This window comes from Phaenicophaeus curvirostris, chromosome 7, assembly GCF_032191515.1.
Source record: "Phaenicophaeus curvirostris isolate KB17595 chromosome 7, BPBGC_Pcur_1.0, whole genome shotgun sequence".
In the NCBI taxonomy this organism is placed as follows: Eukaryota; Metazoa; Chordata; class Aves; order Cuculiformes; family Cuculidae; genus Phaenicophaeus; species Phaenicophaeus curvirostris.
This window is the reverse complement of record NC_091398.1, coordinates 30,499,686-30,514,980: the sequence shown is the minus strand read 5'-3', so window position 1 is coordinate 30,514,980 and position 15,295 is coordinate 30,499,686. Positions and strand designations below refer to the sequence as shown.

The 15,295-nt window shown below is 41.8% G+C and overlaps 1 protein-coding gene across 3 annotated transcripts in view; it reads right to left on the bottom strand.

Annotated features, from left to right (window-relative positions):
• PDIA5 (protein disulfide isomerase family A member 5) overlaps positions 1-15,295 on the bottom strand; it is a 102,533-nt gene that overhangs the window by 28,718 nt on the left and 58,520 nt on the right. For all 3 annotated transcript variants that reach the window (XM_069861425.1, XM_069861426.1, XM_069861427.1), the window contains exons 12-14: positions 5,037-5,107; positions 3,810-3,973; positions 1,109-1,239 (exon numbers count right to left, since the gene is read on the bottom strand). In XM_069861425.1, coding sequence (XP_069717526.1) covers positions 1,109-1,239; positions 3,810-3,973; positions 5,037-5,107 — 366 coding nt within the window. The remainder of the gene's footprint in view (positions 1-1,108; positions 1,240-3,809; positions 3,974-5,036; positions 5,108-15,295) is intronic.

Sequence of the window (15,295 nt, the reverse complement as noted above, 5' to 3'; positions counted from 1 at the left end):
GGTCCATGAAACAGAAATTTCTGGCACAAGGGCAATTTTTAGTCAATAGGTGGTGGGAACTGGAGTTGACAAGGGATTAAGTGCCCTTCCCTTTTCTTTTACAACCTTCCAGAAATCTCCCCTCTGAAATGCAACCCTCCCTTCTCCCACATCCAGCAAAGCTTCACAGGAGCCCAAAAGCACTCATGTTTAATTCTCTAACAGAAAAGCAAAATAAGGGGCTGCCTGATTAAACATTAAGGATCTGAGCTCTTTCCCTCTTTCTGGAAAAATATCCTCAGTTTAATGGGAACAAGTTAGTAACTTGTTATCTGAAGGTTATCCATGAACTGCAGAGCTGGCCATGTGATAAGGAAGATTTTTTTCTTGCATCTGCGGGGCTGAGTCATGATGCTATCAAAGTAAGTCGATACTATCTAATATTGAGTGCCAGGATTATCTTGTCCCTTTGACAGACCCCTCAAACATTAAGAACCCGTACCAAGTCTGCCTGTCTTGTGACAACAACGGAAAACAGGAGAGGTCTCTCCCATTTACCTGCCTGATTCAAAATTTCTCTAGAAATATTCTCAGGAGCTTCAAGAAGAAAGCGTGCATCTGAAGCACACAAAACAATCAGGGAGGAGGATGCTATGCCCATATTCCCAGTGGAGATTTAAATGCAGATTTATTACAGACAAAATTTATTCCATCAAAATTTGTTCTCAGCCTCTAGGGACAGATTCCTCCTACACTACTATATCGATTTCACTGCTGAAGTGCTGCACTAATGAGCCAGGCTCTCCATGTCCATTGTGCTACTTATAAAGGATCACATTTTGCTATATGGACCATAAAATGCAGCAGAGGAAAATAAATCTGTTTTGATTTTGTACCCCTGCCTGCTTTGCTGTCTGCATTAATGTAATAGCTCTTTAAATAAACACAGTATATTGATTTGTTTCCGTTTATAAACATACAAATGATGGTGCCAACGATGGCCCCATGCAGTTGGATTCAAAATCAGTTTTTCATACTTAAAAGTTTGCGGACAACAAGAGAATTAATTTAGGATTTCATAAACTGTAGGATTTATAAAACCAATCCATGTACAGACGTATTTACTCACAAGGTGCATAGAACATGACAAGAGTGTGCTTCTTCTTCTTCAAGGACTCCCTGAAGTCTTCTCCAGCCAGGTGGATAACGCTAGTGTGTTTTTCTTCCCATGCAGGCTCAGGTGGAGGTGGTGCTTCAGGACTAAACATGAAAGTAAACTGGATTAATTTGAAAATATTTCTGGAAGCAGGTCAAGGGGCATCACGTCCTGGTTGTAATTACCATGAGGGAACTGAGGTCAGACAATCTTTCAGGGTGCCTGTGTAGCAGAAAAACAGGCTCAATACTGCCAACACCAGATAACAACACAAAAGATGCAAGTTAATTTATGTAACTCAACGAAAATATAATTTAAGTGATTGTATTCAGGCACAGGAGTAAGAATGCAGAATAAAGATTTCCTACGTTGCATCCAACATCTAGGTGGAAAGAGCATTGCTCCTGTACGACTGTGTCACCCACAGGCATGAATTGAGAAGAAAAGCAAGCAGGTGGAATCAAAAGGCAACCAATATAGAACAGCATCTTCCATTCAAACATCCTTTTTATACTCTTTATCGCTATCATGCAAACTTCTATAAAGAACTTCATGACCTTCTCTTGAATTCAGATATTAAAGCCAGGATGCAATAATCAGCATCGTTCCACTTGGAAGACTGGGGGTGACTGAACTGGAATATTTTACCTTGATAAAGAGAACATCAGGTTTCAATTATGACTGCACACACTGACGAGATCAGAGCAATCCTGTACATCTAGAATGCCTCTAACAAAACTTCTGCTATTCACCAGCTCAGAGACTTCTTTGACTCATTAAATTCATTCCTGCTGTATCTTAAATAGTGATTACTTATATAAAATCATTACAATAGTGCCACAGTATAAAGACCTTCATATGTCGCCCTGGTAATAAATTAGCTTTTCAGACTTTCCTGTCACTTTGAATGTCACCATTTTAGCTTGTTTCAGGTACATAAAAACCAAGTGGAGAAAACTTCAATTTTTAAAATCCTACTCAAGGTCACTTGGCAGACATCCATCATATTTCCACCAATGTTGATCTGCCAGTTGTTAGCAAAAAAATTAGGGCAGCTGGTCTGAGTTTTCACACAAACACAATTGGTGTGAGCTAGCATTGATAACAGTTACAGTCAGAGGTGTGACTGCCTCTTACACAGACCTTCCTATGCTGACCTGAAATAAGTTACCCAGATACTGGTAACAACCTAGTGTGGCAGCACCAACCAGAGTCAATACAGAGGAACCAGAGCTGAAACTCGCACGGCTGTGACTAGACCACTCATTGGGTTAGGTTGACACAAGCTGTACTTCATCTCCAGCCTGCATCCCAGATGCATCCCTGTTTCCATCAGCTTCAGTACAGCTGTGATAATTCTATCCCTGGTCAGCAAACAAGGATCTTAACTCTACTGTGTCTCTAGTTGGCAGAACATCCAGCAGTCAAGAGCACAAGACAAGTTGTCTGGGATTCCCGTGTTGCTGACCACCTGAGGCTTCAGACAGAAGTTTTCCAGAGGCATAGCAGGATCCAGAAGAAATTGCCACCCCTTCTCTCTTCCTCACTGCTTATTCACCAATATGCACAGGCAACATCAACCTGTTTAACTCAATATAAATTACGTAGTGCTCAAAATACTCCAGCAAACTGGTAAAACTAGGACAGTGACTTAACATCCAGAATTGACACAGCAGCCTGGAACCCAACTATGCAGGGAGGCCAAGGGAGTATTATATCTAAACGTAAAACATAGATAAAACTTCCTAATGTGCTATGAAGATGCTGCAGATCATATCTATTACCTGATCTGAGGTACTCAGATGCAATTTAAAAAGAAAACAAAAAAAAACCCCACAAGTCACATGCTTTTTAGATGATCTTTAAGGTCCGTTCCAACTCAAACCATTCTATGCATCCAGTCCCCCTCCTCACACCAAACACAAGTGGAAAAATTAAGATTACATTCCTCATGCCAACTGCACTCAACAGTTAAATGATTTAAAAACTTCACAAAATACTGTAATTTTTTTTTCATTGAATAATGCAGAAAATACATTAGGCTTACAGTACCTAAAGGAAATGCATATTTTATTCCAGAATACTTAAAGAGAGAATTGTAACAGCAATTTACTTCTTTGAAATGAATTTATTTTCATTGTACGTCAAACTCAATTCTGCATATTTTAGCACACCAGCCAAGAAAAGTTGGGAAGTGCAGACAAAGGTGCTGGTTTTGCTGGTCTTGCTGGCTTTCCCTCAGCCCCACATAACTGGTATTCTAAGCACTGGCTCTGAAATGCTGGAAAGAAAAGTACAACTGCAGAAATTCAGTTACGAACAGCGAAATCTACTGCTTATTATGAAGAGGAAACAACAAATGTTCTGTTTATTTTTCAGAGCCATTGCTATTCCTTCTCCAGTGAGAGGCTTAGGGTATATTTGAAAAATATTTATTTTGGGAAAGAATTACCGGGACAACTATGAAAACCCCCACAGCAAATAAAGGATTTTGCGTATTAGAGACCATAATTAACATACATGTTTGTATGGCTTTGAATACTGGAATTCAATTTGCTTTTATTAGCAAGGGATTTAGGCGGTTGATTAAGCTAGGTTTAAAGATTTACTTCCTCACCAAAGCAGTCTTCAGGAGCCAGTAACCTGAATATTATCTCAGACCCTCAAAACTTACTTTAGCAACCAGTCAATGATCTTCTTCTTTGTTCTGAGGTGTGGTAGAGTGTATTTCTCCTCTCCATCCTTAAAATACTTCAAAGTAGGAAACCCTGAGATGTGGTATCTTTCTGCCAGCGCCTTGTTGACGGTAGCGTCGACTGCTGCAAGGACACCTGGACTCTAAAACACAGAGACCACTAACTATAAATCCCAGCAACACACACACACATGCCTTTGGGAAGAAACAGTGGACGTGGGGGCAATCACTCATTATTTAGGTGCCTTTGCCTTCTCATGTGCGCAGCACAGATACACAGAGAGACACAGAGGACTGATGCAAAACCAGGAAGGGACATCTTACGGACTAAATGCAAGTAGAGTGTTACCTATTCTCCTCCCATTTCTGACAGGGCTCTCTGAATATAATTTACTTCATAATGCTCTAAGAACTGTTCCCAGGAATGGCATTTCCTCTCATGAATCCCTCTAGCATCATGCAAGACATTTATTTCAAGCCAAATTCACCTTTCCCTACCTTGTGGGCATCTTTACGTGGACCACCTTTAGAGTCACAGGAGCACAGACACTTGTGAAGTGTGATTCATCTGACCTTTGTTTTCCTCATCATTCTTCTCTAACAAGTACAAAGGGACTCTAGATGACTCTACTCAAGACACTTTCATGTGGGGAAGACTTAACCTACTTCTCTTCTTGCATGGTGTACACATTGTGAGAATTAACCAATAACACTAATACTTATATTACTGGATCTCTCTTCTGCAGCCATGCTGATGGAGCACTTAAGATGAAGCTAATGGAGTACTTAGGATGAAGCTAATGGAGTGATGCAAACATAAAACCAGGGTATTTGAAAAAAGGATCAACTCCCTTTGGTTTTTTTTCCAAACCTAATTAATAAATAAAAGCCTATGTTTCTTCAAATTTGATGCCTTTAAGTAAGGGAAAAAAAATCCATTTTGGATTTGATCATATTATGTATAAGGCCTACAGCAGAATACATAAACATTTTTCGATTTTGTTTTCGTTCAAGACAGAATGTTCTTTCTAAGACTTTGGCAGGGCTCATGCATTAGCGATGAGACTGTACTTTGGAAGCACATTTTGAAGGGTCCTGTGGGAGGATGAGAACAGCTGAATTTGTTGTAGGGAGAAAAGTCACTTTTATTACTCCAGTTATTTATTACTGATTATTTGAAGGATATAATAAAGGAAATTAGCTTACATCACTGGCTACATGGAGAAACTCAGCAGCCTTCTCATATTCTGGCTTCATTTTCTTACAATGCCCGCACCCTGCCAAAAAAAAAAAAAATCCAATTAAGTTGTACATGCCATAGTTATTCATTGACCCATACAGCCATTATCAAAATCCAAAACCACGTGGTAGAGATTTACTAGCATTTACTATGCATTTTACTTAATTTATTTGTGAAGCCTCAGTATGATTTAGGATCTTTTCCAAAGAGGTCACTATTGTTTAAACAAAGAATTTAATCTATTAAAAACTAATAATAAACTCCAAATTCGCACCCACACCTCTTCCCTCCTAGAAAGTACTATAACACAGCACTCATCAAGCTCATTACTTCTAGCATGCTCTTGGGTGAGGCACAATCTCACCCATTTCAGTTTCCAAAACTTTATCTGCTTTAAAAAGAAACAACACAGTTCCTCACGTGACTTTCTGACTTTAAGTGGAGGCTTATACTAGCACAGCTTAATTGAGTAATGTAATCTGAATTAAACCGCACTGATAATAAGCCCCGCTTTACAGTGGTGCAGCATGCTCCTCTAGCAAGGATTTGCACTGATTTAATCACATCGGTGTAATTACACCACCACATATGTTCTCAACATAAGCAGGGCCTGTAAAACGGAGATAATGGTGTTTTTTGCTTGTGCGAAGTTCTCCAGAGATCTGCCATTACTTCACTGCTAAGTGCTGACATTACAATAAAGTAAAATGAATGCATGAGTGAGAAAAGTGCATTTAAAATAAATTATTTGGGTGTAAATTAAACTGCTTTCAGCTGATGCAATTGCTTCCAGGCAAGCTGAACTTTCAGGACCAGGTGAGGTTCCTGCCACGACGTGAAGTTACACTTCAGCACCTACAGCGGGATGCTGAACGTCCTCGTCATTGCCGTTGCCAGCAGGGGACCAGCACGGGACCAGCACAACTGCAGACCCCACAGGGCCAGAGCAGAGGGTCAGAGAGGCAAAGATCCACACCTGGGAACGGCAAGGGCTGGCTTCTGCACCCAGAGCGGAGACACACAGAGCGGTAATAAGGTGCATGGCACAACGCCGTCACTCTGCACTCGCCTGCCCCAGCGCAATGTAGTCTCGATACAATCCTCTTGTTTGCAGCAGCAGCCAGCTTATCTTTTGTCAGCTGTTATTGTTGGAATGGGTACTTGAAAGCCCAGACTTTGCTAAGCTCTTGGAAGTCATATCAGAAAATATGGCTAGAAATCTGCCTCAATGCAGCTGCAGCAAAGGCCATTTCTGAGGTGTACGGGCAACTGGGCTGGGGCTATTTTTACACCATCTAAAAGAAAATAAACCAAAGACTCTGAATCTTAGTGCTGCTTTCATTCCCCCTAATGGGATGACTGCCAAAGCCAGCAGATGCAAACCTATGCCTGAACTCAACCAGACAACCCTGTTTCATATAGTCACATAGACAAGTCAAAGAGTGTTCACAGCCAAGAAGCAATAGGACATCCAGGTGTAACTTCACCACACCAAGCATGGTCTTCAGCAGAGCTCCAACCAGTGCAGCACACCATGAAATGCTTTCAGGACATGTTTATAGCACCAGGTGGATACATTTGAATAAACACTGCAAATCCGACCTGAGAATTACAGCAAATACCCAAATGGTTGATCCCAGACCAAACTCCAGCTCAAACACTAGCTAAGGTCCACGTTGCCTAGTGATCTGCATAATGATCGCAGCATTAAAAAGCTCCACGTCCCTTTTTTGAGCAAAATCACTGCTTTAATGTGGTAATAGCAGAACAACAACGGGATCTCAGCAGGAGAAAGCTTTGCTTTGGTTTTACGTGGTGTTGGTGGGAGCATGTGTGACCAAGCTGGGAGCTTAATGTGACAGCTTCAGAGGTGAATTCAGGAATAGGCTGGAAAACGCTGAAGAAGAGTTACTGTCTCAGCATTGCTTTTCTCGGTGAAAAGCACGAAAGAGGGTGGCAAAATGATTTACTTGCCACTCACAGAAAACTTGCAGAAATATGGCTTTGTGGAAGGGGCTGACAGTTCCCTTTGACATCTGCTCGAGTTGATTTATTTCTCTTTTTAGAGGCCAGGAACTTTATTCATTTTGTGCTCTTCCTCACTACTTAACAAAGGGCATCTTGAGTCCCAGCTCTGATACCCGGGAACCTCTCTGAATTAGCTTGTTCAAATTTGTACAAAAAAAATACTGTTTTGCAAGGGTAACTTCACCTTAGTGGGCTTTACACACTGCGTTTTCCAGCTTGAGCAAACCTCACAGCGCGCTCTAGATACAACATCCAAACAATCTATGTTATATTCCACAATCATTAATATTAAATCTGATCAACCAAAAGCATCAGACAACCTGATGATTTTCAGAAACCTACATGGACAGAAAAAAAAAAATCCAACCCAAATAAGGTAAGCATACTTTGCCCAGGAAATAGAAAAAACAATACAAAGCATCTGAAATTCATGTTAAGTAATATCTTGGAGAAAGATATCCAGACTACAAAATGTCACTGCTCTGGGATCTTCCATGAACATCACACAGACACAGCACTACTGATTGCCATGAAGCTAACTCATTCAAGTTTAAATACAGGGAAAGCCACATCAGGTCTTTAAAGGCACTTAAAAGCAAACTGAAGCCCTCAAATCTTTGTCATGCAATGCTTATTCTACCCCTGGCAGAGGACAGCACACATGCCAGTCTGAAGAAAAACCACCTCGCTGAACTGAATCTGTAAGAGGGACAGTGAATCTCAAGAGCTTCTCCCACAATAAAAGATGCTTCTCTGGCCATCTTTACGAGAGTTTCACTACTGCATGCTACAGTCTGCTTCCACCTACCACTGCAGAAAACAGGAGAAATGAATTGCAAGTCAGACCTACGTACTGCAAATCAATTCATCTCTCCTATGATTATTATTCCTAGCTTTCAATAATCCTGTGAGGACTGCCATTAAATTCTCAAGACCAATGAAAAAGTCACTTAAATGAATTCCAAGGTCACTGCCTCTCCTTTGATTGCTACATTAGGTTCCTCAGCAGCAGCTGTATCCCTCTGCAATAATGTCCTCTCTTTTTAAACATACTCTGTTCATAAAATGAATAGGAAAATAACAACCACCCTACAGGTCCTTAGCCCAGATGCTCCAATGTGCTGCATAAGGTCTGCTGGGATGGTGGAAGGAAGCCCACAGGTCTGTAGTGGGTATCTGCAACAGATGTGCTCTTAGAAGATGCACTGTCATGTCAAGTGCATGCTGATGTTAAAATTAAAAGACTAATCAAGGAAAGCAAATCATTCTATCGCAGGCGAGAAGAGAAAGGTCAAAGTCAAGACAAGGATGCCGTGCAGCGAACTCCAACCACTGACATCCTCTGAGATTCTCTTGGGAAACACCCAAGTGACTTATAGGTGTCTACAGAAGAGGACTGACACAGCTTTGGTCTTTTCCCGCAGAAGACAAGTTGCTCCCCTGGAGGTGCAAGTCAGAGTTACTCTCCATCCAGCAGCAAAAATTAGTCAGGGTTCAGTGCCTGTGTCTGCTGAACAGCTCTGGACAACTCCTGTGACCTCTCAATACCTCATCTTGCTTCCCTTGCACAAAAGAAGCACCGGTGTGCAAGGGCCAAGGCTCCCACAGAAAAGAGCACGCAGAGTAAGTGTAAAGGAAAAGCATTACAAGATGGGAAAAAGAAGTCAAAGCTTACATAAATCAGTGCTAGGACATCTGGTACAAGACAGGCCCTTGCTAACATTTTTAAAACAGATGTCTAAATGAAGCAAGAATTCTGTTTTCCCAGTTTATTTATAATCAGTATTCTCATTTGCACTGTGCAGGCAGGCAGATAAACAGCTCTTTCCTTCAGTACAGTCACTGTCACACAGCTCAGCTGCACCCCCAGAATGACAGTGATCAAAGGTCTCCACATCACCCCAGTGCAGACAAGTGATTTCCCCCCAGACTCCCACTTAGCACTTTGCCTTCCCTTCCCAGAGTGTGACCCTATACAAGTGCAGAGGCAAAGGCCAAGTGGAATACTAACATGCAAAGGCAGGCAGCACACAGACAAAGGGGAGGTTAACAAATGTACCAAGCAACCTTTTTTTCCAAGTAAATATCTATAGCTGTTCACGGCAGCCTGTTTGGCACCATGGCAAAGACTCATAATACAGAGCACAGTTGCTCCAAACATTTCAGAAGCGAACTAACAAACAATTCTTCTGTTTAAATCAAGTTTTGCCTGCAGAAGACAGGCAGAAAACCAGTCAAGCAGTTCCAGCTAAGCTCCTGCGTACATTTTCTTAGTACGTTTTCTCAGCACTGTTACCACATACCAGCTATTTACTCTACCGTGCCAGCTCCAGATCCATCTATGGCTGCATAACAAAAATACCTGCATTAGCCTGATGAGAAAACAAATTTGAAGCACAAAGCATTATCCTGCTTTCAGCAAGTAAGTCACTGGCAGTTCAGACCCCACTCACGGAATATTTTCAGACAACTTCAGGAAAAGAAAAAGATCTCTCAAAAAAATCAGACGCACCTTTACTAAACATTTAACACCTGAGGATACACCTTTGGGTTCTCCTTTCCTAATCCCAGAGGAGCAGTGACCTCTCAACACAGAATAGTCAGTCCTTATCTATGTCCTATCATTAACTTCGAGCAGCCACCTGTATATGTAAAAGTACGTACCTAGCAAGGAGACACCATCCTTGGAGCGAGGGCAAGGACACGCACAAGCCCCAGCCCTCTTATGACCTATGCAAGAACACAAATGTATTCTCTCTGTCATGGAAGTCTTTAACGAGCAAAGATTTCTTGTGCATCATGTAAAAGTCCAGCTCTAAGGTCTGACATGAAGCACATTACAGTTCTTTCACTGGTGCAGGAGAGCACAAACTACAACAGCTGCAGATTCCCTTGCATAATTTAGCCGTCTGCATTGCAGACATCTGAGGGGGAACCATGCACAAATCTGGGAGGGAGGCTGGATGACAAAAATGGCTCTTTTTCCTTGTAATCACAGGTACCAATTTGCAACTGTGTTGGTTGCATATTCACTTAATAGTCATAATAGTCACAGATACTGAGCCATGCACAGACCTCCAGGTTTCTGCTTTAAAAAACAGAAATAATAACAAAAAAAATCACCTTATGAAGGATCAGGAGCTCAAGAAACTTTATGAATTCTTTTTCCCTCCGAGTACTTTGCCCACCAAACTGTCCATCTCCTCACCAACAGCACTCCCCATCTTGGTAAAGTGTCAGATACTTAAAGATCTTTCAAGGCTTGATGCTTTCTTATAAGATCAGGAGGAGCAGTTTCAGCATTTGCAACGTGACACTGAATTCGGATTTTCAACAGCTAGAAACGTGTGCATACAAATTCGGACGTGTTCCTCTCCCCTTCACTACTGTACTTCTAAAGGCAGGTTTGATTCGACCAAGTACCACGTTGTTTAGGGATCAGTAACAAGCAAACAGCTTTATGGCTTTACAAAAGACGGTCTGTGAAAGGTCAGCCTGGAAAAGACTCTGAGGAACTAGAAATATAGAATTAAAAGGAAAATACTGCAGCAATTTAGATTATTGCCGTCATGCTCCATTTATGCAGTTGCAGCCTAACGCCTCAGCTGCGTGGGTTGCACAGTTCATCCCAGTGACAGAAGAGCAGTACAGCATCTCGTCCCCACCGTTATCACCATCTCACTGGCATTGCCACGAACTCACAGTTCAGTCAATCTGTGTGTGCAACGATCTGTGCAAATCCAGTCTCAGCATGTGCACACAGAAGAAAGTCCCTGCCTGCTTCCAGCAGCTCTTCAGTCTGCAACTGGGGCACAAAAGGACTACAAATCGGTCACCCCGTCTCCTACACATATGACTTGCTGATGGGACACGACCCCAGTCACTGTGGCTCTTGGAAGCACCTCATGCATGTGCTGGTGAAAAGCCTCAGAGCACTAAGAAGCAGGGCTTGGGTCACTACCACACGATTCAGATGGACATCAACAAACTCCTGATCAGACCGTGGGAGCAGGTCAACACCACATGGACCACCTGATACCTGCCTGGTACACAGTGACGCATGCTGAGTGAGCCAAGCCTCACCTCCTTACTTGATCACATTGGTTGTACACGTGAAAGCATTCGAAGCAGAATTCCTTACCATCTTTTCTACACCGCCATAACTGTCCCCCCTTACCAGCATCACTGAAACTGCTCAGCAGCAGAAGATTCATAACAGCTTTAGATAATTACAGTACAAATTTGGATTATTTATTTACTTTTTAAAAAGACAGTCCGATCATTGAAATACACAATATAAATCAGATCAAACTGAGAAAAGAGCTTAACCAAACAGATCCTCTGGGAACCCTGTCTGCATCTGTACCATGTTCACAGCTCCAGCAGAAGGGGTACTACCTTCAGTCAGCAACAGACCTCAGCAGCAGAAGGCTCAGCACAGCAGGGGAGAAATACTGAATGGGTCCTGCAGACTGCTTCCATGGGATTTAAAAGACAACAGCTCTGATGAACTGCATTAACACATGCTCCTGCCCTCATTTCTGGTCATGCTGGAGCATATCTTCTTTTAACGTAAAGGCTCAGAGGAAAGTGAGAATATTCTCCATGGCTAACCTCAGCTACAGGCTGCTGCCCCCAGGGATTCCCAAGAGTTAAGCAAAGAGGGAGTTCTGCTCTATCTTGCTCTCAGACTGTGCTCTCTCTGCTTTTAAACCTCACAGGGAGCCTTGGCTGAGCCAGGCTCCTGAAACTAGCCTTTGAAAAATATACTCCCATCTGCAATAGCACAGACTCCAGCAAGCCTCCAGAAGCAATCTTCAAGCTAATCATACTCTTTATTTAAAATACACTAACAAAAATCACATGATTCCTTGTTTCCATTCCAAATCTGGCTTCAGCTTCCAGCTACTGGAGATTACACTGCATGTATATACACTTGTAGTTAAAACTATACGGTGCAACTGGTAGAAATCAGTGTTGGGAGATGAAGGTACCTCCTACCATTTCTCTTGGGTGGGAAAAGAAGCGAAGGAAGGTGGATGTGCTGGCATCGGGAGATTCGAATTACACTTCCTACACCAGCTTTGAGGAACATGGCCCTGAGTAGGTGTTGAAAATTAATCTTCCCCTATTGAAATGTGAGAGAGACAACAGCATGGCTGCCTTAAGGTAAAACTGCTGAGAGTTTATGAAAAATACCACCAGAAGGTTTCCTTCCCAATTAAACCATAATTACCACACATGCAAAAGAGACACCCCTCTGTCTTCTCCATTGCCAGATCATCAACAAAATTTTGCCTTGGGGAGGAAAGTTGCACTGCTTTCCCTCATTCTCTTACCCCACTATACTTCAGATTTAGCAATGAAAATACCAGAGAACAGAGGTTAGATGAAACAGCTTTGAATGTCCAGCTCAGGAAAACAGCACAGCAAGTAAATAATATCCTAGGACGCAACTTGTACAAAACATCAGCAAAATGGATGTAATACAAGGAGACCTTCCTAAGAAAGGTACATCTATAAGCTTATTCGGTAGGGGTGTTAAAGACGATGGCAACATCGGCTATTACTGTGAAGATACCTGTAAAAGTGAAGTAACAGGATAGGATACTATGCAGATTGCATACTTTTGTCCAAAATCAGAGGATAAGGTTACCAGCTGAGATGTATTCACCTACTTAAAAGTAGTATGCTGGGATGCTTGCTAATCACAAGCAGTCAGGACCCTAGAAGAGACACCTCCACCATCAGCACAATACCTCAGTATAAAAGCGATAGATTCACTTATTAATAACTCAGAAAGACAGCATCACTTGCCAACTACCATCTGAAAGGACACAAGGAGCACACAGGCAGGCAAGCAATCTTTCACTGTAGGTTTCCATGTTCATTATTTGCCCTTTAAAGTAAGTTCTCCACACTATCTTCCACAGGATAATAAAAATTGCAGCCATAAAGTATTTAGGAAGATAAACTTGATAATGAAAACTCTGCTGGTAATGATTCAAGTAGCAGAGATACTGTAAGGCACTTTCCAAATGACAGCCCTGCACTGTATATTAAGCTTATCCAGGCAAGGAAATTAATTTATTTCAGAAGAAATAAACCTGGTGCCTAATTCTTAAAGCTAATTCCTATTGTTAACCCATCATTAGAGACGAGTGAAGTAAACCTATAAAAATAGGTTATGCTTCACTCCTACCAGAACTTACCATGAGAGCATTAAGGGCTTATACGCACACCAGGGTGAAGCTTGCAGGACGCTCACCCACTCTGCACACCAAGATGAGGACTTTCACTGGACAAGAAAGGTCAGTTAAAATTACAGAAGTCCTTTGAAAGACCACTCTGAATAGCAAAATAATCTATAGGAGAGATCCAGAGAAGGGTAGACTACAGGGAGTCTCCCTTCAGCTGTCACCTCACAGCTGTCCCTTGGCTCTCTGGCAGCCACAGTGACTCCTTTGCAGCAGTTTCAGTTAGTTGGAAGGACTTCTTAACAGAGAGGGAAGGCAATAGCAATGCAAGAAATGAGGCAGCAAACCCCCAAGAAACTAATGTTCCCTTCACACCACCTGCCACACACTCACAGGAAGATTTTTTCCCTGACTGGAACAGCCTTTGCAAATGTCTTCTTTAATAGAGAAACTAATTGCTCCCTATTGGAGGCAAGCACACAGTGATGCATTTTGAACAAACACCCCACATTTTGCAAAACCAATCTATCTACAGTTCAGATTCTTTCTTTCCTCCTTTATTACTGCCCTGCATACTGCTTTCAATATACATAACTGCTAGCAACTAAGTTATTCAAAATACACACAGTGTCCCCTGAACAGCACCATGGCACAGAGCAAGTTGAGTTCCAGCCTGAAAGGCAGAGCAGCCACAAACACCCCAAAAGTCTGGTTTTGCTACTCTTTCTGTTATGAAGTTGAACCAGGCAGCCCAGTATGGGCAGGTTGCAAGTCATCAGCTCTACCTGCGACAGCACTGTTTGATTTGTGCACTCTCACAGTCACAGACTCTGTTTCCTAAACCTGGGGGCCAAAAACCCAATTATCAGCCACAAGTCAAGGATTGCTGAAGGCAGAGTCCTACATCCTTCATGTTAATCAAGTCTTTGCAATGTTCATATGCCTCCTGTACCAAAACGCTTGCCACACTGGAGCATCTTGCAGTCTGGATGTGCCTCACTAGATAAAACTCCTATGCAAGGTGAAATGTTATCTCCCCTTCACAGACTGGAAACCAAGACATTATTTAGCAACTTGGGTCATGACTGTACAAATCAAAGCAAGGCAAGGAACTAAACTATTACACCCTCAGGCCATGCCTATTGCTTTTATCATCCCTTTTTTCATAACTTTACTCACCTCAAAGAGCACAAACTGCTTCAAAACTACAATAATCTTATACAAACTGTGTGCTCCAGTATGAAAAGACTGATATAAAAGAGACAATGGACTCTGTCGTTACTGTCTTCACCCTTTTCATTAGGAATCCTATCAAATTTTACTGCACAAGCTAGTTATTAGGATTTATACACTCTCCATGTTCCTATTTATATTAAGTACCACTAAAAACCCGTATTGATTTTTATTTTTAAACCCTCAAGAAACATAAATGGGATGGTCATTAAAGGGAAAATCCATGTCAGGTTCTTCATTTCCCTGGTTTGCTGTGTTCAAGAACTACTGTTTTCATGTGTGATTAAATCTCCACCGAAAATCACTGCTGTAATTAGTTTAATGAGGCAGGTCATTGCACTGAACTGTTTACACTTCCTGAGATTTTTTGGTGATATTCAAATACATATAATACCAAGCAACATCCTGCTGTAGATTTACGTGCCTTTAAATATAGATGAACCTAGACGTCCCAGTCCTCTTCCCTCTGAAATCAACAGTCAGAACTTGCTCACTTCAGTGGAAGCAGATTTGGGAGCCAAGAACGTACCTGTTTCTAACTGGTTTATATGAAGAATATATCTGTTCCAGGAGCCTGCCAGTAACGTACACACAAGAAGTACATACATACAACGAACAGAAAGTTGGCACAAATTAAACTTGTCCAGGGAAGCTCTTTATTATACATTCCATTAAAAATGCATTAAGGCTACATTAAAATTAGGCACCTAAGGGATGCAATGAATCAGGAAATGTGATGCTGAAACAAAGGCAGATCTCTTCACCTA